Source organism: Moschus berezovskii, chromosome 2 (genome assembly GCF_049115385.1).
Source record: "Moschus berezovskii isolate FMDL1 chromosome 2, NW_MosBer_1.0, whole genome shotgun sequence".
In the NCBI taxonomy this organism is placed as follows: Eukaryota; Metazoa; Chordata; class Mammalia; order Artiodactyla; family Moschidae; genus Moschus; species Moschus berezovskii.
Window position 1 is genome coordinate 115,426,190 of NC_142461.1, and position 27,153 is coordinate 115,453,342.

A 27,153-nucleotide genomic window follows, 5' to 3' on the forward strand; every position below is an offset into this window, starting at 1 on the left:
CCTCCTGCCATAGGAGGAACACAGAAACAGGAGTTCCAGGCAACAGAAGTCTCCTGTATGCTAATAATTAATAATATGAGGATGATGATAATAAAAAGAAGTTGTTTCAACATCTACAGATTATATACCATGTTCACAAATGACACGCCAGGCTCCTCAGCAGTGTCTGCCTGCCTCTCTGGGCTTTCGTTCCCAGCTCACGAGGTGATACCATGCTGTCAGCATCCCATGGTGGCAGCGGCTGCAGCCCCCGCTCTGAGCTGTAAAGCCCAGGTCTCTGCTGAGAGCAGGGAGGCATTCACCACAACCCCAAGTGGAGTGCTGCAGACCTCCCCCCTTTAACCCGGACAGAGCTGCCTTCACATGCTCCCACTGCCTTCATTCCTCGGGTCGGGAAGCTTGCTCACCTATACGGAGCATCCAGGGGTCTGGTCCAGCCCACCCTCCCACCACCACCCTGTCACCTCCACTGTCTCCATGGTGGGGTACGTCCAGTGCCCAGGGGCCTCACCCAGGGAGCTCCTGCATCTCTAGGGGAAGCAGCCGAGGCCCCCCAAGCTCATGCTGGAGAGGGGAGTGAGGGAAGACCCCTGTGCCCTACCTGCTGTCTGGGTCTCCACCCTGCCTGTGTTCTGACTTCCACAGCCTTGGAAGAATCATGGGTAGTTGAGAGGAGTGGGAGGCTTCTACCTCAAACTCCAGGTCCCCAGGCACTGTGGAAGTTCTCAGGTTATTTGGTTCTTAGGGAAACAGAGCCATAATTTGGGACCATAATTTGGAGTTTAAAAAGAAACAGCTATCAAAATCTCCGCACAGGGACTTCCCTCTTGGTCCAGTGTCTACGACTCCTTGCTCCGAACGCAGGGGGCGTGGGTTCGACTCCTGGTAAGGCAACTAAATCTCATATGCCACAACTGAAGATGCCACGTGCCACAACTGAGACCCAGCAGAGCCAAATACATGAATAGTTTTCTAAAAATCTCTTCCCACATTTAAGCTTAATCACTCAACTTTAAGACACTGAGTTTTCCAACATGTTTGCACTTATGCATGACATGTGATGCAGGGAGGACCCTCCAGGAGCAAGAGTAATATGATCCTGTGGATACTCTCCCCCTCTCACCAAGACAAAAGCTAGGCAGAGAAGTTGCCTAGCGCTCCTGCATGCGCAGCCATGTTGTAAACAGTCTCTGGGAAGCTGATCTTGCATGAATGAGCATATAAAATAGCTTCTGTAAAAGTTTCAAGAATCTAGTGGCACAAGACATGGAGGCAGCCAAACTGTTCATCGACAGATATATGACTAAAGAAGATGTGGTATACATATGCGGTGGAATACTACTCAGTCATAAAAAAGAACAAAATCTTGCCATTTGCAGCAATACGGATGAGCCTGGAGATTATCATGCCAAGTGAAGTAAGTCAGACAGACAAAGACAAATGTATCATATATTACTTACATGTGAAACCTAAAAAAAGTGATATAGAGGAACTTATTTATAAAACAGACACACAGATGTAGAAAAACTTATGATTACAGATGGGGAAGGTAAAGAGGGATATATTTGGAATTTGAGGTTAACAGATACAACTACCACATATAAAATAGATAAATAACAAGGTCCTCCTGTATAGCATGGGGAATTATATTCAATATTTTGTAATAAAATGGAAAATCAGAAAAAGAATAGATATGTATATAACTGAATCACTTTGCTGAAATATTGTAAATCAACTATAATTCAGTTAAAAAAAAAATCTAGTGGCACATGTAGTGAAAGTGGTTCTAGGTGGGAGGAGCAGCCAGGCAGAGTGGGAGGCGGCTGTGTGGAAGTTAGCGCTGTTCAGAAAGAGAACAAGTCCCTTCCCCACACCCCAAAATCTGGCTTTTGCCTGCATTCTTTCTCTTTTTCTTCTAGGTGAAACGGGAGCTGGCAGGTGTTCTCATTTTTGAGTCTCATGCCAAAGGAGGGACTGTGTGTAAGTGAAGGCTGTAATGGTGCATGGTGCCTGGCTTGCCCCCTCCCGAGCATGTGCCACTGGAGCCTGACTGTATATGCTCCCCTTTCTTAGGCCTGAGACAGACTTGCCAGGATGTCACGTGGCATGTTTGTTTTTCTGGACCCGTGATTATTCTCAGTATGTCTGTGGCTCTGCAGCCTGGTGGGAGTCAGGAACCAGCATGGGAGCGCTTACCAGCCAGCATCTCCACTTGCTCCCTCCCCTGCTCGCTCAAGGTCGTGTTTAAAGAGGGTGGGATGAAGTCACACTATCTTCAGGGGAGAGTGCAAGCAAAACCTTTACACAGTGACCTCACTTGAATTTTGTGGCTTGAGAAGACCTAATCTGTCTCTTGAGAGGCTAGTTAGAATAGCTTACTCTCCTGCTTGCTTCTCACACTTCCACAGAGAATTCCAAAGAGAATTTCTTTGCCCAGATATTTATGTAGTACTACTATGTAGTGGAGAAGGAAATGGCACCCCACTCCAGTACTCTTGCCTGGAAAATTCCATGGACTGAGGAGCCTGGTAGGCTACAGTCCATGGTGTCGCAAAGAGTCGGACACGACTGAGTGACTTCACTTTCACTATATAGTATCTCTCCAGTAAGTACGTCGTAGTTTAGTTCTATGATCATATTTGGGAGCAAGAAATTGAAAGTAAAAGCGTTAAGTCATTCAGTTGTGTCTGACTCCTTGCAACATGGACTGTAGCCCACCAGGCTCCTCTATCCATGGGACTCTCCAGGCAAGAATACTAGAGTGGGTTGCCATTTCCTTCTCCAGGGCATCTTCCTGACCCGGGGATCAAACCCAGGTCTCCCACATTGCAGGTGGATTCTTTACTGTGTGAGCCCACCAGGAAGCCAGAAGGCCTCTTTAAGAAATTGAAATTTCATATTTATAAATGTGAGCAGAATTATTTCAACTGGCATTTCCCATTCATCCTACAAAACCATTCTTGGAAAACATGGTGAGTGGGGTATTCAGGACACGAAATGCCTTCTCTAATCTCTCTTGGAGAACTGTAAGACACACCAGCATGCTCTGTTTCTCAGGAGTTCTACAATAAGGAAAAATTTCACACCACTTAAACTGATACTGCCTTAATCTAATGAAACATAGAAAACATCTTTAATGGATACCTGTTAACTTTTCAAGAGACCATCTCTGGAAAATCTTGCTCTTTCTTCAGATTGAGTTGTGTTAGTCAAATAAACAGAGACATGAATTATAAAAGCAAAAACAGTTAACATCGATGTTTCAAATATTTTACTTTTAGTCCTCAAAAGTGTGTGTCTAACATCGATAGTTACTTTAATAAGAATGTTTTTTCTTTACTTTTTAAAGGTTCACATTAACATTTTAAAAATATTTATGATTACTGGTGACTTACAACTTCTTTTATGCTTTTCCTTCAATCTTACTGACAGTTTTCATTTTATCATGAAATATTTAAGTATTTCAGACAAATCACTAGAGATTGTTACAAACCCCTTTTTAAAAAGCACTTTTATCAAGTACTAACCTGACACTCTATTTTTTCATATTTTCATTTTTTATATTTTCTAAAAAATGAAATCCTACGTTTGAAAAGTCTCCGTTTCCTTTCTTATCTCATTCTTCTCTTTTCCTCCCCAAGGTAACTCGTACCCTATATCATGTGGTTATCATTCCAACCCATTTTTAAAAAATATATGTAGATATGTATCCATCAACAATATGTAGTGCTGATTTGCATGTTTTCAGACTTCACATTGGGCTTCCGGGTGGCTCAGTGGTAAAGAATCCGCCTGCTGATGCAGGAGATGTGGGTTTGACACCTGAGTCAGGAAGATCCCCTGGAGAAGGGAATGGCAACCCACTCTAGTATTCTTGCCTGGAAAATCCCACAGACAGAAGAGCCTGGCGGGCTACAATCCATGGGGTCAGAAAAGAATCGAACACGACTGAGCGACTAAACGACAACAAACTTCATGTTATTGGTCAGATTACTTTTAAAAACTATGTTCTATAGCTTAGTAAGTTTTGATGAGTTGTTGGGGGGAAGTGGATTGCTTTAAGGAATGGATTGCTGGAGAATTAATAGTAAATATATATCTGTAGGACATAGCAAGGAGTGCGGTGTTCCTGTTTCTTTCATGTTCTAAAGAAAAGGAAGTAATATTCCACCTGAATAAGTTAGTATTTGCTAGTATTTTTGTCCCTTCTGGAATTAAATGCATAATTCTGAGGCCTTTAAAATGATGATTTGATAAGCTGTAATTTATATTGATGTGCTTCTATTCTTGTCATAAGTCTTGTTTCTTTTTGTATCTAGTATTTAACCAAGGGGAAGAAGGCACCTCCTGGTACATTATTCTAAAAGGATCAGTGAATGTAGTCATTTATGGCAAGGTAAATATATTTTTTTCTTTTGAAACTATTATGCTGCATTTACTACTGGCTCTAAGTATTAACAATGTAATGCTACAGTTAAACTTGCTACAACATTGTTACTCAATGTAGAAAAGATATTCTAGCCTCTCTAATCATACATTATCTAAATTTTTATACTCAGAGTAGCACCGAACTTTCTGGGACTCATGGACTATAATGTATATATGTAAGTTAGGTCCTAGCACATATTACTCAATGAGAGAAAAATGAAACGTTATAATGTAATTATGTGATCCCCTTCCCCGTGATGTCTTGGGTATAGCCTGCTGATATATACTCAGTGTTTTTGGGGCGGGGGCTTGTGGTGTGAGGCGGTGGGTGTGTGCAGTGTTCCAGGGATTGCCTTCATCTGTGTGATTTGTTCTCTTCAGGGTGTGGTCTGCACCCTGCATGAGGGCGATGACTTTGGCAAGTTAGCCCTAGTGAACGATGCCCCGAGAGCTGCCTCCATCGTCTTGAGAGAAGATAACTGCCATTTCTTAAGAGTTGACAAGGAGGATTTCAACCGGATCCTGAGGGTGAGTCTGAGGTGCAGTGTGGCTGAACGGCTCCCTGTTTCCACTTTTGCCTGATAAGTGAAGGACTGAGGGTAGTGCTGTTCGAGCAGCGCAGTGACTAATGAATGCTCTAGGGCCGAGGAGCCCTGCTGGCAGACCTGGCCTGTTCAGTGTGCTGGTGTGGGTTCTGGGGTTCAGAGATATTCTAGTAAAGCTGTAAATATGTCACACTGTTCCGGACCAAGAACCCTGCACACACCTGAACCAGCTCATGAGCGTTAAAACACAGAGCGTTAAAACACGCCTTGGCAAAACACCACAGTCTGAGACATTTCTCTTTGCTATCCCAGGCTTCCCTTGTGTGTCTGTGTTCACCTCCTCCGTATGTTTCTCTATCCTAAACGTCCTGTCTCTTCCCATCTGACCCTTATATCCTCTCCCACCCTCTGGATTTATTTAGTGACTACATTTTAGCAGCAATTGATGTCCACCATGGTTATTCCACCAAGCGTTTTCATTTCAAGTACTTTACATCAGATTGATTCACCCTCAAGGAATTTCAGACTTCACCTCAAGGTGAAGAACAGTTGGAGTGGTAGATGGAAGCTTGTGACAGTATTAGTGAGAGTGGGTGCCATTTAGAATAGATGGTCCTGGGTTCTCGCTATCATCCAGCTCCTGGTCCCTTGGGAGGGCCAAGCCATCTTAAGTGGTGGAGGCCTGACTGTGGATTGCTGGGCATTTGACAGTGTGCCAGCGGTCCTGGCCTTTCAGGTGGCCTGTGGTCTCTCCCCCTCACCCAGAGAGACTGTTCCCTCCAGGATCACTTTGCTCTTATCCCATCCCTGCCAGCTCACAGAGCAGACTTCCTCCTCTGCCCCTCCCAGCCTGAGCATCCTTCTGTATCCTCCACTAAAATCCTAAATGCACCTTCTATGCTTTCTGGTACCTTTGGTGTTATTTAATGATGATTTACAGTCTCATTCCCATTCCTTATGTGTGGACACCTATCCCCTACCTTTTGTGGCAAGATTCCTGACAACAAAATTTGTCTTAGGAATATATTCTCTTAATGCAAACAAAATTACGTTAAAAGTTAAATAATATAGGGGGAAAAAAAGCCACCATGTGGAATTTGACTTTTATTATCCTGTCTCTTCAAAATAGGAGCCAAAGAATGAGAAAAAGCACACTAAATTTTTTTAATAAATTATTTTAAATGACTTTTAAATTTGAACTTTACACTTTTGAAAGTTTATACACATGGAATTTACACTCAGTCACAAAATTCTTTGAAAGAATCAGATTAGGACCATTATCATGGATATACTTCATAAAATTATTCAAAGTACCTGAAAAATATTTTTAACAAGCTTCAAACTGCTATTTGTAAAAGTTTTTTGATTAGAGGGAAAACATGCCGCTCCTAAGAAAACTATATGCCCTCAGAAGATAATTAGAATGAAAGAACTCTGAAAGTGGAGCACTATTTGCCACATAGCTTTATAGAAACTAAGTGGCTTGGCTCCTCTCTCTTTGCTGTACCGCCCTCTCCCAGAGGTTCCTCTGAGCACAACCACTCCTCTTTCCTCAGCTGATTTTCTGAATCGTGGGTAAAAGTAGCATTTTAAAACCACGTGCCTCCAACCTCATCTGGTCCTCTCTGACCGTTCCAGCCCTTGACTTTGAAAATGACTTAATTTGTAGACGCAACAATTAGCATCACAAGCAGAAAATGAGTTTCTGAAGGATTTGAAATTTTTGTCATTGTCTGAGAAAACGGCAGCATCTGTATGTGGTGTAATTTGTATTTGCAGGACGTTGAGGCGAATACAGTCAGACTTAAAGAACATGACCAAGATGTCTTGGTGCTGGAGAAGGTCCCAGCAGGGAACAGGGCTTCTAATCAAGGAAACTCACAGCCTCAGCAAAAGTAGGTTTGCCTCCAACACTGCAATTGCCAGACTGTGATTAACCTTTTCACATGGTATCATCATCTCTACAATAGCACGTTCTCCTCTTTTTGTGGAAGACGGCAGCCTGTGTGACTTTTTTTTCTCTCTATTGACTAATCACACATCTTGTGGAGGATAATGTATCCGTTTCTGGCACTGCGTCGAGCTTGGTGCTGCCTAGAGTAATGCCGGAGAGAATATTCCCCTACTCTAAGAATGCTTCGTCTATATTATGTTCAACTGTAATAGCTTTGGAGCAGAAGGCATCGGTGAGAACAATAGGAACAGGAATGCCAGGCAGCTTGAGGGATACACAGGCCCCTGGGTGTGGAGAACCTTTGGCGTTGAATTTCGTATGTAGGATTTCTCAAGAAGTGTTTTCATCTTGTTATCTGCATAAGCATCTTTGATGGAAACCCAGACTTGAGATATAAAACAGTCTATTGACTGTGGCCTGGAACCATCCATTAGACCTCATCCGTAGTTATTCCTGCAAATTTCAGAAGGGTATTTGCTTCCCATTTAACACCAGATCACCCATTTAACTGATTCTTTTTCAGGTTATGTGTCTTCAGTTCCATCTTTTGCTGCAGCTTCTTTTATTTCTTTTTTGCTACAGCTTCTTACATGAGATTTAATCACATGTATCAACATTTGAATAGTAAGACAGAGGAATTAGGAAATGTGGCTCTAAGAAATGGAAGAAAATTACAGAATCTCATTTTAAAAATAAAGATTAATTTTTAATCTTAGAGTAATAAAAACACCAATTCTGTAGCTAAAGACATGTGGCCAAAGACTGTGTTGGAAAAGAATGCATCCCAAGTATTTTTCTTTGTTTGCCAAGTAAATGGGCTGTTCCCATTAATCAGCCCACTCACCATAAATGATGAGTTTTTATTGTTTAGACTGAAAGCCTAAGACTCAGACATTTCATCTGGATGAGTCAACATATCTGCAGAGAAGAGAGGAAGAAACAGAATGTTATTGAAGAACCATAGTGTATCTTGCATATTTTATCTAATCCTTATTACAACCCCTTTTAATGAATGGTGGAAAATTTTAGGCTCAGAGAAGTAAGTTACTTGCCCAGGATTACAACACTGGTAATGGCAGAGCTTGCATTCAAGTCCAGCTTGACCAACTTCTGAGTCTGTGTTCCTTTAGCCTCACAAATTACTCTAACAAAATATACTATTAATATATAAATATATCTTTAACACTATCTAGTAAATGTTGCAAAGCAGTATATTTCAAAAGGGCTGACATAAAATAGACTATATTACAGACTTTTCACTTACAAACCTATAAAATTACCGTCCAGAATTCTTTATTTTTCTACTTTTCACTAACTATGAATTCTTGAAAAATGTTCTTGCGCAAATGTTTTTCAACAGTTGTCCTTCCAGCCGACAAAGGAGGATAAGAATGAAAACATTTTTTTTTTTTTATGTGAAGGCTGGGACTACCCCCAGTGATTTTCTTTGTTGCTCTTAAATATAACTAGACCGTTCTATGTGATCATCTACATTCTTTGATAATGCCTCAGATGTCTCAGGAAAATTCTGTTACCTGAAAAAGTAAGCCTTGAAAATTCCCAGTAACCTTAAAGATGTTCTCGGAAGGCCCCCTTCCCTCACCTCTTCATGGTGTGGTAGGGGCAGTGATCAAAAGGGTTTGCAAGTGACAACAGCACTATTTTCAGAGTGCTCTCCAAATAGGGATTTTTTATTAACTCAAACTAAAAGGAAAAAGAGAGCCCATGTGTATTAAATTTGTTTTAGGCCTGGATCTGATTTCTATTATAATTGGATTGGCCCAAAATGTCATTCGGATTTTAAACCCAAATGAACTTTTTGGTCAATCGAATACCTCCTTCTTTGTGTCTGGTAGACCAATTTGTATACATTTCTTATATAATTCAAAGACATGTGCATATTCACAGTACACCGTTTTGGAAATACCAGGCATCCAAAACAGTGCACCATGCCAAACCCAGAAGAGTAAAAAGCCTCTCTTTCAAGGGGTCATTTTCCAGGCTGAATTTTCCCAAGCCAAACCAGAGTTGAAAAGTGAGGGCCATGGAAGTGAATTTTGACTGATGTTCTGGACAACTTGGAAAACATGGGAACAACCATGTCTATGGGTGGACTTAAAGTTTAGGATCCGTTAGGACCTCTGTATCCTCAGAAATTAACCTTTTTCAGCTCAAAGCGGGTCACCATGTTGGTGCTGATAACATTATTTTTCTGATTCACATTTACCCTGAGAAATCCAGAGCAGTTTATGCATACAGTTGGCCCTCTGTATCTTTGGTTTCCACATCCACAGATTCAACCAACTGCAGATGGAAAATATTGGGGGGGAAAATTTTTCCTAAAAGTTCCCAAAAGCAAGACTTGAATTTGTCATATGCTGGCAACTGTTTAAATAGCACTTATATTGTATCTGCTACTATTTCCATAGCATTTACATTGTATTAGGTCTAAGAGCAATATAGAGATGATTTAAAGTATACAAGAATATGTATAGATTATATGCAAATACTACCCCATTTTATATAGGGAACTTGAGCATCCATGGATTTTGGTATCTGTGGAGGTCCTGGAACCCACTCCCTGCATTTTAAACTTTGAAAGCCACCTGACTCTCCTCAAACCACTCACCTCTGAGTGTGATATTAAAATGTCAATAGCGAGACCGTACTTCTCATGATGGATAAACTATATGAAGCCCTCAAACACTGCCATTTTGGATATCTTCCACTGTGTGGTCATGTGGTTGTAATAAGGGGGAATTTGAAATGACTACTCCTGTTTCAGTTAAACTGTTACATTTTCCTTAGACTATTAGCCACCCAGACATTCAGCTCCATCCTGTTTGCAGGAAGATGGTCTCTTTCAGGTACCCTCCTCCACCTCTTTTTTTGTTCTAGGTGCAGGTAGAAGTGTCCTCATTTCCAGACTTGGTGTCAGAAGATTTTCTGTCACAGGTTTAAAACCTCACAGCTTGGATAGCATAATCAGTCAGGGTTCTTTTGAACTTGTACTAGAGTAACTTCTTCATGCGGTTATCTGAAAAGAGCTGTACCATCTGGTCTTCAAGTCCTCCATTTAAACAAAGGTCAAGCAATAGGCACCTGGCAGCATCCAGCCTGAAACAAAGCAGTAACGTGTTTCAGCCGAGCCCGGACCTGCCAGATCACAAGCCAGAAGCTCCCTGCCCCTTTCCCAACTTCAGAGTCCCCTGCCCTGAGAGAATGTCAGCCCCTTCTGCGGAGCTGCGAAGAGGGAAAGAAAGGATGAAGTCAGGCAGCTATGCCACCAGAGAGAGCCTTTGGCAGAAACAGACGGAGGCCCTAATGTCCCTGATTGACAGCTGGGCAGAGAGTAGAGACACCATTGTCTCTCACTAGTGGGATGATAGCATAAAGAATTGCCACCCAGGTAAACTTTTATTCTTTTTGACCCGACAACATTCCCTAGCTGAGGGATGTTCTAACCAAGAATACCAGGATGGGAAGCCAACATTCTGTCATAGTTAAACTTTTGACAAGGGAACCAATTTCAAACTGATCTGTGAGTCACATGGCCAGCTGTAGAGCTGGAAGCTTAGTAGCAACAGCTGCCCAAAGCCATGTGGAATAGAAAGTAACTGGTTTATGTAATGTATCCCTTGAAGTACTGAAAGTCATTTATAGATATGCCCTCTCCTTCCCACAAATGAAAGTGAAAAAAGTATTAGTTGCTCAGTCATGTCCCACTCTTTGCAACTCCATGGACTAGAGCCCGCCAGGCTTCTCTGTCCATGGACTTCTCTAGGCAAGAATACTGGAGTGGATAGCCATTCTCTTCTCCAGGGGATCTTCCTGACCCAGGGATTGAACCCCGGTCTCCTGCATTGTAGGCAGATTCTTTACAGTCTGAGCCAGCAGGGAAGCCCTCAAATAGTCATTGCCTGTAAGAGGAAAGAGCCTTTGGCTTCTACCCTGTTTACTTTGAGGAAAAGGTCAGCCATTGAGATTGAAGTAGGCCTTTTTATTCCCGGCTCCTCCCATAGGCTGCAAAGCCAGATTCTTTTCAAAGCTTGAACTCTTCAGCTTCCTTTTGGGTCTGAGTGCAGGCTCACATACATGTGGGCACACACAACACACGTGCCTGCACACACTCAATAAGTGTAAGTAACAGTTGCTTCCCAGATAGACTGAGTTTGCTTCCTCATTCAAAACCAGGATGGTTTCACTCACTGGATGTTCATATGCACAGGGTCATATGTTGGATTGCCTCTTCTTCCCTTCCTCAGGCAAGAGGATAAGACCCTGAGATTTCATACATTAGAGGTATTCTTGGGATCTCAACACCCTTCCTCCAGGGTCTCAAACAGGCAGGGAAGGGATATTGGTGAGGAGAAGAAAATGGAGTTCTCCTGGAACTGAATCCTACCACTGCTTTCTAAACATGAGAGAATTTTATTTTCATTGTTGTTTTCCTTTCTTGTCATTTTGCTGTAAGTGCAAATGCTGAGCAGAGAAGCAAATCTGAACTTTGGAACAGGACCACCCAGATCACCTCAAAGAATTTTGCCTTGAGTTTTCACTATTTTTTACCATCTTGAATATGACTTTGAAATAACCCACACTCAGTTTAAAAAAATACATCCTCCCTTGTTGATTAAAGGGTTTCATGGCTGGATCTCCTGATATAATGCCTAATATCCCCCACCCTGCCAAATAATTTATCTCTGACTTTGAAATTATATGGACATTCTACTGCTGATTTATTTCCTGTTCAGATATTATGGGAGGTTGTTTGCTTGTTGGTATTTTAGGGGTTTGTTTTCTCTTATTTTTAGCTGCATTTCCAAAGTACATTCCAGTGTACAGTTGGGAGATATGCAGCATTCCAGAAATAGGCAGGGGAATCCAGTACCGGGCTGAAATTTTGCAACAAGTAACCCATATAAGGGTAACCTAGTTTATTGTCACTTCCCCTTGCCCTGAGCTGCCCTGGGATTTACATGTTCCCTTTCATTCCCTGTGGAGCAAAGCTGAAGTTCCCAGCCTGCTGGAGCCACTCTCCAAGAAGTGTAGTCTCATGTATGGAAAAACGAAGAATGTTTTAGTAACTACTTCAATTGTGATTTTTCTGTTGTCTTCCTGTGTGATTTTGATGAGGCATATGATCTTTTTTTTACCATATGGGTCATGAGTTGAGTCAGTATGGTTCTCTGGGATCTCAAAAAAAGCTTTAGATTTGTAAAAAATTATATATCAATGATTTGCCCACTTTTGAAAAATTAATGATGGTTTTATTTCTTGTCCAGGTATACTGTGATGTCAGGAACACCTGAAAAAATTTTAGAGCATTTTCTAGAAACGATACGCCTTGAGCCAGCTTTAAATGAAGCAACAGGTAAACACGTAGAAGAGTTACATCCATTAAATCTGGGCAGAGCTGTGTCAAAAAAACAAATTCTGAATTCATTCTCAGTAGTGTATCAACAGCAGTTTTAGAAATGGGTCATGTTTGGGATCATTAGAAGAGCACCCTGCAAACCCTGCTTTGCCTGCTCATCCTGGCTGTGCTTTGTAGATGGCCCAGTCTCATGCGTACATGTTAGGAGCAGCCTTCCAATGGCATTTCTTAAGTTATCATTTAAATCCCATCTTCCATAGGTTATAATTTGGTTATAATTTGAATTCTGTCTACTCCCGTAAAGGATTAGAAGCTGCCTCCATAAAAGTCACAACCTTGCTCCAACTGGGAGTAAAGTGGTTTTTTCTGAGATTCTTGGATGGCCACAGAGTGGAACTGTACACATATTAGTTTCCTAGGACCACTGTGACAAAGTAACACTATCTGGGGTGGCTTGAAGGCCTCTCAGTCCAAGAGGCTAGAAGTCTAAGATCCAGGTGCCGGCAGTATTAGTTCCTTCCCAGGGCTGTGGGGGAGGGTCTGAGATCTCTGGCCTGACTTCTGGTTGAGGGGTAGGTTGATGGCACTCTTTGGCATCCCTGGGCTTATAGAGGCATCACTCATCTTCATCTTCATGTGGTATTTTCCCTGTGTCACTTCACGTCATTTTCTCTCCATGCATTTGTCTCTCTGCCCAAATTTCCTCTTTTTATAAGGACACCAATCAGATTAGGTTCCATATTCATTATCTTAACCAATTACAATTAAGGTGACACTCTGAGGTCCTGGGGATTTGGACTTCAGCATATCTTATGGGGAGGAAAAAAATCAACTAATAATACCACTGTTCGATGAACTAGCCATGTTAACTCTTACACAGATTTCATGGTGAATGAGATAAATCTCACCAGCAAACTGTTACTATTAGAGCTTGATATCCTTCCCCACTTTGGTTACCATCTTATATGTGACTTTGGAACAGCCTACATGCAGCTCTTTTTAAAAAAATAATTTGCTACTGTCCTGCCTCTCAGAATAATAGGCTAATTTTTAAGTGCATTGAGCTCCAAAGAAGATTTCTCACTAAAAGAAGTTCAAATATTTGTCCAAAAATCTTAGTGGTGGTTCAGAATCTGTTTCTGTCATCTTTGCACTATATTCAAGGTAGAGTTAGCATTATTGTTGTTGTTATTTTTATTCCTTCTAAAAGTATTTTACTGCTGACTAACTTCTCATTTTATCTTCTCATTCTAGTTTCTTATTTTGTGTAAAGAGACTATCTGAGGTTTTTAATGTAGTGAATTAATTGGGGAGTAGTAGATAGAAAAGCCAGGATCTGTTTCCAGAGCACTTATTTTCAGTTCAATATTTGTTGAGGATCTTCTTGGGTTGGCGCTAAGCTGGACACTATACAAAGCAGTGTGAATAAGAAACCACCCTCCTGTCCTCAGAAAGCTTATCACCTCCTGGAGGACAAAAAGGAATTGACAAACAATTTGATCAAAAGTCTGAGAGGACCAACATCAAAAGTCACAGAGGAAATAGCTTTGAAATGTCCCTGAAGGAAGGCTGGTAATCAGTGACTACAGACTGGAGAAGGAAGCCTTCCATCCTGAGGGGCAACATGAGTGCTGACCCAGAAACAGACAAGAGGGACCAGATGGTCTGGCTTTGCTGGATTATCATATACACCAAACTGTCGGAAAGAAGATAGGGTCTAGGAATTAGGGTCCAGATCTTCAAGTGTGTTAGATGTGAAGCTAAGCATGAGGAAGTGGTTGAAGATGTCTGAGCAAGGAGAATGTGGCAAGATCTTTTCTTGAAAAAAGGAAATCCTTGAGGGATCAGTTACAAGGGGATAGCTTGCTTCCAAGAAGCAAACATAACCTCAAATAAATCATATTTCTAGGACCCGAGGTCAGGAAAAATACAGCAGATTTTTCCCCTCTGATTAACTGTTGCCCAGAATGTGTGATTGCATAATACAAAAAACCAGCATCTTCTCTAAAGTGATTTTGACCAAAAAGGAACATTCTAGCACATTAGAGATGATGGTATCTAAGAAAAGATCTGTAAGACTTTTACTACTCGTGAAGAACAAACATATTCTTCCTTTTACAGTCACTTCTGAAAGAAGAGGGGACTAGATGATTGCTTCTTAAAAACTTGAAGCCCAGAAATCAGTACATGGCGTGGCTGTCACATAGGCTGGGACTCCTGACCATTCCATTTTTGATATTAGAACTAAGTTCTCATCATATTTTAATACTGAACTTTATTTCCTGTAGTTTTTTTCTCCTTTTGTTATTTTTGCAAGTAATGCTCATGAATTAGATGGAAGGAATAAATCAGTATCTTCCTCATAATCAAAATATGAATTGTTAGATGGTCATCCTGGACACTAAAAATTATCTTAGTGCAGATCCATGAAACTCCTGGATGCAGTGGGGTGGGAGACCCTTGGCATTTATAGATTTCCAATAAGGTGAGAGATGTCAGAGTTGACAGTGTAACTAGTTTACATCGTAAAAACAACATTGTTGGGTTTGATAGTACATTCTCTTAATATACCCCAAAACATGTATTTTCTGCCTAAGAACTAAAGGTTTCCTAGACTTCTGTGACCAGCATTAGTCCTTAAGTGACTTGGGAAGTCATTTTCTGGTATGAAAGGATCTTTTGAATCAGCTCTCAAGTACAAGAAAGAGCGAGGAGAGAACAAAGTCACACTGAGACGTGGAGGCTAGGTGATTACCATCCTGACTGACCCGCTCTCCAGCCTTGAAGCACCCTGCTCAAATTTCTGCTTTAACAGCATTTAAATTACTTTCTAGCACAGGCCTCTGGGAACCTTATAAGCAAACATTTTCTCTTCTCAGAGAAATCTTTTATATCTAAAACATATACTGGTGACCCTAGATGTTAAACTCAGAGATGCCAGTGAACATCCTTTCATACTTAAGAAAAAAAGTTCCATACAGCTTCTATCTGACACCTTAGCATATTCTCTGGCTCAGTATAATGAGACTGAAATGACTCATAACACCTAGTAATGACAACTTTGGGTTACACTCATCACCTATATTTAAACAAGTATAATGGTATTGTGTGGCATGACAGAGATATTCACTAAAGCTAAGGTGGTAATCAGATTGCAATATATACGTGTATCAAATCAATACATTGTATACTTTAAACTTACACAGTGTTGTATGACAATTATCAGGTTTTTTTAACGAGTGTAATGATTAAACCTTTAGTTACTGATTCCAACTTTGATAATATTTGTTCATTTAAAACACAGACATTGGAAATTCACTATATATAGTAAAAATTTTTGCATTTCGCACCATTTTCTATTTGAAAAATTATGTGAGTTTCACAGATCTCAGCCGTGGTGGTTCATTTTTTGATTGAAAACCCCCATAGCATCTTGGATTCCAAAGCTTTAACACGTGTACTCTTAAGGCTTTTAGATCTCTTTATGTGCTTTCCCCTTAAGGTTGTGTGGATAATATTGTCTGCAGTGAAGAACCAGCATCAGATTCAAAATAAAGCATATTTGGGGGGACTTGCCTTATTTCTTTTGCCATCTCCCTGCTTACCTATCTGTAAAACAGCTTCAGATATAAGACATATACCACTTTAATCTACCAGAGAGCTTTTGTTTTGCTTCTTTTTCTTTTTTTCTTTTTGGCTGCCTTTGTTTCCCTCACCAGTTCTCTGCTCTTTCCATGTCTTTTTTCCATAATTCTATCACCCTTTCATCTTTTATTGCTCCTTCTAGAAATAGAAGGTAGAAAAGAAAAAAGGAAATAGACATTGACAAAAGACAGATGGTGTAAAATAGACAAAGAAATGACCATATCTTAATTCTGCATACATGGTACTGCCCATGTGTGTTTTTTAAATTATATATACATTTTTTTTCATTTATTGTAGCTAAGGTGGCCAGCGCCATTATTACAAGTCTGTCTCTTTTTAAACTTACTGTTCTTTTTGTCCACTGTCCTAAGGAAATTGAGTTTTGATCTCAAGCTCTCTTAATCTTTTTATTTTCATATGCCATGCTTCTTCATATAGTAAAACCACAATACCCCAAGCCAACATATAAGAACCATTGGCCAAGAACAAATAAATAGATACTCTTGCTTTCCTCAACATTTCTACAAGAATGTAATTTCTTTTTCTGCTTTGTTTTCCTCCCCTGCAGATTCTGTTTTAAATGACTTTGTTATGATGCACTGTGTTTTTATGCCAAATACCCAGCTTTGCCCAGCTCTGGTGGCCCAATATCCTTTTGTTGTGACAAGTCTATTTCCTTGACGACACTCCCCCCCCGCCATGTATAAGGCCATTATTTCATCCCATGCTCTCAAGGTAAGTCATGACTGAGGTAGAATTATGCTTTCTGCCCTTGTCAAACTCTGAAACATCAGCAGTTTCCCTGCCTAACCCACCCCACCCCCCACAGATTTCTGATCTCTCCTTGGCATGGTTTTAATTTGCTATGTTTAATGATCTTCTCCTTATTACCTGTGTAGAGAAACATGAGCCAATTTATCTAAGGAAGGTGATGCTGATGAGAAATACACATACCTGGGAGGTAGACTACAGAAGGTGATGGCGAAGAATATTATTAGGGAGCATTATTAGGGATCACTTCCTAAGCTTGGAGACAGACTTTGTACTTCTGTCAGGAAACCTGGCAGGATGGACCACGATCTGTTTGTGTCCCTCTAAGCTGTAGTATTAATCAGACCACTAACCTGTTGAGATATATACAAGTTATCATCATGGGGCCACTTTTCTTTCACATTCATCCTAGACAACCCTACCCTCTAGATATTGATATTTATCCCTTTGTGGCTGTTTTTATTATTATCCCATTGACTTATGTCAAGGATACAAAATTTGAAATTCTAATGGTGGTTACTCTAGGTAACTTGATCCTGAACTTATTTTGGGGGCAGCGTTTCAGTGGTCTCTTGAGTTGACCAGTTGGTGCACAGTGTCTGGCAGAGGGAACATTCAGAAGACAGAAGTTGAATAAAAGAAGTGAATATCGTTAATGAGTGGAACCCTCAACTTTGGGGGAATGTGAAAGTGTATTTTCCAATTCTGCTTTATTTTGAAAGCAGCAAAAATGTAGGCCCCCAAACACTTTGGCCTTTTTGAGCAGCTAAATATATGGAAGGAGAATAACTTTCTTTTTTCCTAAGCAATCCAATCAATGTTGGCACGTTTTCCTTTTTCAGAATTATAATTGCCCTACCTGATTCTCATTTCCTTGTTCATAATTCTCTTTGAAGTCAACAGAATGAGTGAGAATAGGAGATTGGAGTTGAATATGCTATTCAGAGGATGCTGCAAGAATGAGATTTGGGTGTTTATTTGCCTGGAAACTATCTTTCCAAGTAATGACAGTTTAATGAGACTTAAATATATTATATATTCTTTCTGGCTCATATTCAGTTTTTCTCAAGTAAAATTAACACATTCAGGATCTCTCTGTGTTCTTTTAGCTCCATACATGGTAACCATTATTCGACCTTTGAGATTTTTGGAAGGAAAAATGAAAACCACCATTGAGTGTAGACTTTTTTCCCCCCAACAGTTAGCATCTTGATAAGCTTAAGGCAAACAAAACCAAAAGAAGGATGAAAGAAGGTAATGAGCCAAGTTATATCATCTTGACGGCTCAGAGCCCCAAATACTAAGCTTATAGTCTTTCTGCAGATGTTTATTTCTTCACTTGTTAGTTTGGTCTTCTTCAGAATTGATTGAGAACATTCACAGCATTGATCTCTGTGTTTAAAGTAGAAGATCCTAGAGGGAAAGTCTGCACCATGCCTATTTGTGGAGGTTGCAGGTAATGATGTGGAGGGAAGGTGAAGGCAGGAAAAGTGGACAGTGGAGTCAAGGGAGGCCTGTGATGTCCAATCCTAACTTTTCTCAGAGATAGAGGGAGTCAGGATGTTTGGGTACCATCCACACTACTTGGTATCCTCAGACCACCTCCTTCACACCCTGCCCTGTGAGAACTTAGATTCTCTTAACTGTTCTATTTTGAGACAATTCTTTACGTGCCAGGCACCACTGACCCATAATATATCTCTTTATCCTTATAGGAGTTTATTGGGTTAGTGTCAGTTTTATTTAAAAGTAAGAATTCTGAGCCTCAAAAGCAAACATGTCTAAGGCAAGTGGCTGCTGCTGCTGCTGCGTCACTTCAGTCGTGTCTGACTCTGTGTGACCCCACAGACAGAAGCCCACCAGGGTCTCCCGTCCCTGGGATTCTCCAGGCAAGAACACTGGAGTGGGTTGCCATATCCTTCTCTAATGTGTGAAAGTGAAAAGTGAAAGTGAAGTCGCTCAGTCGTGTCCGACCCTTAGCGACCCCACGGACTGCAACCTACCAGGCTCCTCCATCCATGGGATTTTCTAGGCAAGAGTACTGGAGTAGCTTGCCATTGCCTTCTCCGATATAGTCACTAGCTGTCTGTTAATGAAAGAAGGCAAGTGGCAGAACTAGGATTTATCCAGGTGGTAGGATTCCAAGCCTAGGGCGTGGTACTTTTTTCCTTTACAACTTACTCTTTTAAAAGCTTATCCTTTACCTAATAGATATCTATAGGACATTTCACCCCAAAACAGGGGTATCCTTTAGAGTTTCAAAACATTTCTTGGAAATTTATTGCATGATACATGTTTATTTGTGCTTCAGTTGGCTAAAATCAAAGTGGGCCTAATTTGTTGAAACCAAATAAAGTGTCTGATAGAACTTTTTTTTATAGTGATGGATATGTTCTGTATCTGTGCATCCCAGTAGCCACTAGCCTTGAAATTGCATTCTATGACTGAGGAATTATATTGTTAATTTTATTTAATTTTGATTAATTTGAATGTAAATAGCCACATGTAACTAGTGGCTGCCATATAGAACAGCTTAAATCTGGTCCTTAGATACTGGGAATAAAACAAGAGTTACTGTCCTGTAATGCCTGGGGGGCCAGGAAGGCATCCTGCCACAGGCAGGCAAATGGAAAGGACTGTATCCTTTAAGGTCATGTGTGTGTAAGTGTGTTTTTACCATGCTAAAGACTCAATTTCTAGTCCGTTTGGCTCCAGAGAGATGTTATATAGCTTCCTTACATAAGCTTCTTTTTCAATCGTAAGTAACATAAACAGACTGTAACTGACTTACGCAATAAGGGAATTCATCAAAAGGATGGGGTAACTCAGAGAATGGCAGGAATCCTTAGAGCCCAGGCCTTAGAAAGGAACCTTGGGGACAGCAATGAAGGAACAGCTGCTAGAGAAAAGTGAAAGTGAAAGTTGCTCAGTCAAGTCCGACTCTTTGCGACCTCATGGACAAAGGAATCTGGTGGGCTAAAGTCTGTGGAATTCTCCCGGCAAGAATACTGAAGTGGGTAGCTGTTCTCTCCTCTGGGGGATCTTCCCAACCCAGGGATTGAACCCAGGGTCTCACACATTGCAGGTGGATGCTTTACCAGCTGAGCTAACAGGGAAGCCCAAGAATACTGGGTATTGGGTAGCCTATCCCTTCTCTAGGGGATCTTCCTGACCCAGGAATCAAATGGGGTCTCCTGCACTGCAGGTGGATTCTTTACCAGCTGAGCTTCCTGGGCCCTTGCCTCATTCCCATATCCCTGGGAGTAGCTTGGGTAACTGGTGACATCTCGGTCAAAGGAAGGCAAAGCACTTCACTGAATAGTTTTTCAGAAACTACCTATAAAGAAAAATAGAGAAAGTGGAGAAATAGAAGATGAACAGTCAGGAAAAAAAAAACACTTATAAACTGTTTAGCACCATGTCTTCAAGTGACAGGGAGCTAGAATGTAAAACTGAACAAGTGGGCTAATACCTATGTTGTTATGGGATTTAGGGATAGTAAAATACTTAACTGCGTTCCATTAAAGCACTTAAATTAAGTGCGTTGATTTGGCTGTGTGTTTTTAAAGTACTTATTAATATGTGTGACTTTTCATAGCAACCCTATGAAGAAGTCAGTATTTTCACTGCTCTTTTTCCAAATCAATAAACTAGGATAATGAAAAATTATGATTTGCTCAGAGAAAGGTAATTACTAGTACAGAAAAGACTTGAGCTCTGAGCCACTGGCGTCTGTTTCAGTCCTTAATCCACATTGTGCATCTCCTCCAATTTTGCTTTTAGCATAGGAGACGATGGTAGAACTCTGTTTAACATTAATATTTCAGACCTTTTATGTGCTAATGAGAGAGACTCTATTCATTAGATATGCTTGGGACATGATTTGGCCTGATGAATACAAGTGCTTTATAATGAGTTTCTTAAATTATATTTGTTCAATTTCTGTACTTTTCATCTCTAGTTTCTTTAATCTTTTTAAAATCTGCATTTTAAAATACAGTTCAATTTTCTGTTAGTCTTTAAAAAGAAAATTAACCCCCGCCCCTTATAACCTTACGAGGTATTACTATGGTTAACATTTTGATATGTAGCCTTTCAGTCTTTTTTCTATACATTTAGATATATGCTTTGAAATATAAGGATGGGTCATACTCTAAATAATTATGTATGTTTTGTTACTAAACAAACAGAGCCATTTTTTCTGCCATTAATTTTTTCATATCATTTCTCTAAATATAAATGGCTTGGTCATCGTTAAAAATAGAACATTCTCACTGTGAAAAATTCAATTTACAGAAAAAGAGAACAAAATTCACCTTGTATCTCACTGTTGAATTATGAAAAATCTTTCAGAAATTATATACATGTATAATTTTATGTATGTGAGATCATGTTATACATGCTTTTTAAAAATATGTTTTCTTTCACCTACCAGTATATGCTGTAGATCTTTTGAAATCAATATATGCAAATAAAACTCCATCATTTTGTTCAGATAATTCCACAAATACTTACCAAACACTAAGTTTTAGCTAAAACTGCCTTATACAGAGTAAATACAATAGGTTTCCTTATTGAAAAGGCAGGGTATCCATCTCTTATTTCTTTGTGAATATGATCTGGGGGTGTTCTCTTTATAAGCTGACTTGAATTCTCTAAGAGGAACACTAACCAAAATTTGTAAATCAAGATTTACAAAAGGGCATCAAATTTTTAAAGCCATGTTTTTTAGGAATAATCTTTGCATTTCTAAGGAAGACTGTCAGCTTACATTCTGTTGAAGCCAAATTTTATCATTTTAGTCCTTACTTGGTTTCTAAAAAATGTTTGATCTATGTGTCACTATGAGAGCAATTTACTCATGCAGATATGCAATTTGAGAGTTTATTTCAAATAAGAAGCCTTAGTTTGATGGTGCTATGAACATAGTATCCTCTTTCAAAGAAAATGACTGTATTATCAGATGTTCTGCAGACTATTTTATATGTATCTTAGCCTCATATTAACACTGGGAGACATGTACTCTGTTTGCATTAAGGAAATGTGACTGAGTAGATAAATAATGTGCTCCAAGTTACCTACTAGTAAGGGTTGTAGATATGACAAACTGTGCAGAACTCTCAGAGAGATGGGAATACCTGACTATCTTACCTGTCTCCTGAGGAACCTGTATGTGGGTCAAGAAGCAACAGTTAGAACCCTGTGTGGAACAACTGATTGGTTCATGGTCAGGAAAGAAGCACAACAGGGCTCTCTGCTGTTACCCTGTTAGTTTAATGTGTATGCTGAGCACATCATGAGAAATGCCAGGCTGGATGAGGTATAAGCTGGAATCAAGATGGGCAGGAGAAGCATCAGCAACCTCAGATATGTGGATGACACCACTCTAATGACAGAAAGTGAAGAGGAACTAAAGAGCCTCTTGATGAGGGTGAAGGAGGAGAGTGAAAGAGCTGGCTTAAGACTAGATATTAAAAAAAAAACAAATTAAGATCATGGCATCCAGCCCTATTACTGCATGGCAAATAGAAGGATAAGGTGGAAGCAGTGATAGATTTCTTCTTCTCAGGCTCCAAAATCACTTCAAATGGTGACTGCAGCCATGAAATCAGAAGACAATTGCTTCTTGGCAGGAAAGCGATGACAAATCTAGACAGTGTGTTGAAAGGCAGAGACACTCTGCCCACAAAGGTTCATATAGTCAAGGCTATGGTCTTCCCAGTGGTCGCATATGATTTTGAAAGCTGGACCATAAAGAAGGCAGAACAGTAAAGAATTTATGCCTTCGAACTGCGGTGCTGGAGAAGACTCCTGAAAGTCCCTTAAGACAGCAAGGAGATCAAATGAGTCAACCTTAAGGGAAGTCAACCCTGAATACTCACTGGAAGGACTGATGCTGAAGTTGAAACTCCAGTATCTTGGTCATCTGATGTGAACAGATGACTCAATGGGAAAGTCCCTGATGCCGGGAAAGATCGAGGGCAGAAGGAGAAGAGGCTGTCAGAGGGTGCGAGGGCTGGACGGCATCACCAATGCAATGAACATGAACTTGGGCAAACTCCAGGAGATGGTGAGGGACAGGGAGGCCTGGCGTGCTGCAGTCCACGGGGTTGCAAAGAGTAGGAGACGACTGGGCGACCGAACAACAACAGAAACAAGGGTTGGGACAGTATTTGAATCTAAGCAACGTGTCGCGTTAGACCAAGTCCTAACCTCTCTGCTGTGAGTACAAGCCCCTGACTAAAACTAAAAATAGCCAAGAACTAAAGACTTCTGAAAACAGAGGATTCTGAAAATCAGTGAGAAAAAAAAATCTGGGCAAGAAAATAAGAAGTTGGAAGAGCTTCTGTGAGCTCCAAGTTAATAGGTACACACAAACAGAGGAGCAGCTGTGTTAATGGCAGAGATCAACCCAGGAGTGCCAGGTCTTGTGAAGAATTCCAGAACCATCCATTTAAAGATTCTGAATTATTTCCAGAGGTAGAGCAGTAATAATATTGATGAACCTTTCACTGAGCACTTGGTATGTCCAAGACATGTTCTCCATGGTTCACCAGTATTGCCTCATCTCCTCCTCAACAGCTATCCTAGAAGTTTACTGATGGAGAGACTGCTTTCATAGAAAAGTGGGGAAGCCGCAAGATGAACCCAGGTGGTCTAATTCCAGAACTTGAGTTCCCAAGCACATGTTGCATCAAGGAAGGAACAGACTTAGTGCTCAGGATGGGGGAGGGGAGGTGCTTCAAAAGCAAGCTGGGTAGTAAAGAGGCCCATAATACAGTGGGAAGAACAAGAGCTCTGAAGTCAGGAGACCCGTGTTTAAAACCTACATCCTGTAAGCTATATTACTTGCAATTATCTTTAACCTCTCTGAACCCTGCCTGTATAGTAGCAGTAATTTTGCCTGCCCTACCCTCCTCACCAGGTTGTTGTGAAGATCAAATAAGGCTATGTGTGTGAAAGTACATTATAAACCTTAAAGCCCCTTATAAATATTACCCCTCTATAAACAAATGATTGTACACCACGAGATGAACATAGCATAAGGTAAAGAGTATAGCGAAGCTTTGTTGAGTCAGTGGGCAGATGACCCCCAAAGTTTGTTTTCAGCTTCAAGCAGAGATCTTGCATGCAAAGCAGGGTTTTAAAAAACAACAACATAGAAGAGTATCAGTTTGAATGTTGATAAGTGTTTTATAAATAGCTGCATAATTAGCATGTACTTACTGCAAAAAGTATACATAATATTTTATTCCCTGTTGCAGGCTGTAATGAATCTGCTTCCTCTACATCCTAGGAGGCTTGCACTTACTTTCCCCATGATAATTTTAATACATGGAACCATTATTAGCTGAATTAAGAATAAGTAAATGAGCAGTAAAAAAAAAATACAGAAAAATTACAGGTGCCTGTGGTGAGTAAGATAATAACTAGGTAAAAATATATGAAATAATTATAGTGTTTGAACAGCAGAGCCGGCATGAGGAAAATGACTCAATGGAATATTAAACCTGCTGTTGGCGGGGTGGAACGGCTCTGTGGCCTTCACCTCTTCTGAGTGCCAGCCCAAATACCTCATTGAAAACAGATCCAGTTTATCCTCACCCATGATTTTGTGATGTCAAAGAAGTTGATCTGATTTAATGAAGACTTAGTCATTCTAAAAGCCTGTGGTCCTGTAGACTAAGTACCCAACAACTGAAATATTCTTTTTAAAAAATATACCAGAAGTTGGTATTTGTTGTAGACTTAACCTGGTGACATTGAATATGAAGTTATTTAGAATATATCTATGATTTGTATTTAATATCTCAACAAAATGGAATTAAAGGTAATTTAGATAGTTTTAAGAGCTTCCCTTTAAAGAGCTTCCCTTGTGGCTCAGCTGGTAAAGAATCTGCCTGCAGTGCAGGATACCTGGGTTCAATTCCTGGGTTGGGAAGATCCCCTGGAGAAGAGAAAGGCTACCCACTCCAGTATTCTGGCCTGGAGAATTCCATGAACTGTACAGTCCATGGAGTCGCAACAAGTCAGACATAACTGAGTGACTTTCACCTGGGCTTCCCTCATAGCTCAGTTGGTAAAGAATCTGCCTCCAATGCAAGAGACCTCGGTTCAATTCCTGCATCAGGAAGATCCCCTGGAGAAGGGTATAGGCTACCTAGCCATTGTAGCTCAGCTGGTAAAGAATCTTCCTGCAATGCGGGAGACCTGGGTTCAGTCCCTGGGTTGGGAAGATCCCCTGGAGAAGGGAAAGGCCACCCATTCCAGTATTCTGGCCTGGAGAATTCCATAGACTGTATAGTCCATGGGGTCACAAAGAATCAGACACAACTGAACAACTTTCACTTTAAGGAGCTGTGTATTGGGGTTGGCGGGGGGAGAAGTATAAAGAAAATACTGTTATATGTAGCACTCCAAACAGTGTCATTGAATAGTTTAAGGTAAACATTTGAGGCTTTCTATGTTTCATGTGCCCAGTCCTTTATTAGGAAATGCAGAGATTCACAATGAGTTTAAGATATGGTTCCTGCTCTTAAGAATTCCGTTTTTTGTATTTGTTTTCATTTTTTTCTTTTTGAAGTATAGTTAATTTAAATATTGTTTTAGTTTCAAGTGTAGAGCAAAGTGATATATATATAGGCTTCCCTGGTAGTTCAGCTGGTAATGAATCTGCCTGCAGTGCAAGAGACTGCTACTCAATTCCTGGGTCAGGAAGATCCCCTGGAGAAGGGATAGGCTACCCGCTCCATTATTCTTGGGCTTCCCTGGTGGCTCAGGTGGTAAAGAATACGGCTTCAATGCGGCATGGCAGAACTCCATGGGCAGAGGAGCCTGATGGGCTACAGTCCATAGGATCGCAAAGAGTCAGACACGACTAAAGTGACTAAGCACAGCATGTTTTATATGTATATTCTTTTTCAGATACTTTTCCATTATAGGTTATTAATAGATGTTGAATATACTTCCCTGTGCTACACAGTAGGTCTCATTTATTTTATACACACACACACACACACACATGTTGGGCTTCCCTGGTGGTTCAGATGGTAAAGAATCTGTCTGCAATGTGGGAGACCCAGGTTTGATTCCAGGGTCAGGAAGGTCCCTGGAGAAGGAATGGCAAACCCACTCCAGTATTCTTGCCTGGAGAATTCCATGGACAGAGGAGCCTGGTGAACTACAGTCCATGGGGTCACAAAGAGTCGGACACAACTCAGCAACCAAAACACACACACACATATTAATCCCAAACTCCTAATTTATCTCTCCCCATTCCTCTGTCCCCTTTGGTAACCATAAGATTGTTTGCTATGTCTGTGGGTCTGTTTCAGTTTTGTATGTAAATCATTTGTATCTTTTTTTTTTTAAGATCCACATGTAAGTGATATATTTGTCTTTCTCTGTCTGACTTACTTCACTTAATATAATAATCTGTAGGACCATCCATGTTGCTGAAAGATTCTGATTTAATGCTCTTAGAAGTGAAAAGTCTCATTACCATGAGAAACCTCAAGTTAGGATCTGAATCATCCGTAATTTTAACACTACTTTCTAAAGCAACAGGCATTGGACAAGAGAAGTGGTTAAAACTATAGCAGAGAGGGTCTAGTTCAGACCCTAGGGATCCTGACTTCTGGCTCTCAGATCGCGAAGACTGCAACCATTAAATCTTGATCTTCTGTATGTGCTTTGTCTTCTTTGAGGGCTTTGGGGGATAGGTTCTATATCTCAGTTGGATTTTTCCATTATCCAGCAAAATGCTAAGTCACCTAATTCTGCTGCATAGTGTATGTTTGGATAAAGAAAGAATAATATTAGACACACAGTTACATAGAGAAGTCAGCAGAGTATGGGAAGGGAGGTAAGAGAACTGAGTTCTAGTTCTAAGAATTCCATTGATAAGTTTCAGAAAAACCACTTCACCTCACTCTACATGTTTCTCTGCCTCTAAAATGGTGGCGTTGAAGGAGACAAAAATCAAAGGACTTTTACAACTCAGATTCTATGACTCTGAATCGTCTGAAATCACCTTAGTATATGAGTGATGCATTTGACCACTTTGACTATTCTGGCATTTTCTTATTTTTGTTGAAAGTAACAATTCAGGGAATAATTCCAGAATCTCTTACAGACTTTAACCTAGCACTTTATGAGGTACGAGAATCAGATACCAGAACCATATTATCTTTCTGTGACTCTTTTCCCCATGAATTCGAGTAGCCGTATTGCTTATTACCAGAACCCAGCTGTCATGATATTATGAGTCATGACCTTATTCTTATTCTATGCATGTATTTCTTGATGATAAATCATTAGATTATCATGTATTTTATATTCTTTACTAATCTACTCTTGAAATAGGCATTAGCTAAGTATGTATTTTCAATAGTGTCCTTCATATGTTAAAAATGTGTGTGGTATGCATTAAT

At 40.4% G+C, this 27,153-nt stretch overlaps 1 protein-coding gene across 5 annotated transcripts in view; it reads left to right on the top strand.

Annotated features, from left to right (window-relative positions):
• RAPGEF4 (Rap guanine nucleotide exchange factor 4) overlaps window positions 1–27,153 on the top strand; it is a 330,927-nt gene that overhangs the window by 257,305 nt on the left and 46,469 nt on the right. For all 5 annotated transcript variants that reach the window (XM_088830124.1, XM_088830113.1, XM_088830121.1 and 2 more), the window contains 6 exons: window positions 1,920–1,980; window positions 4,320–4,396; window positions 4,810–4,956; window positions 6,753–6,868; window positions 12,213–12,301; window positions 16,518–16,596. In XM_088830124.1, the coding sequence (XP_088686250.1) occupies window positions 1,920–1,980; window positions 4,320–4,396; window positions 4,810–4,956; window positions 6,753–6,868; window positions 12,213–12,301; window positions 16,518–16,596 (569 nt within the window). The remainder of the gene's footprint in view (window positions 1–1,919; window positions 1,981–4,319; window positions 4,397–4,809; window positions 4,957–6,752; window positions 6,869–12,212; window positions 12,302–16,517; window positions 16,597–27,153) is intronic.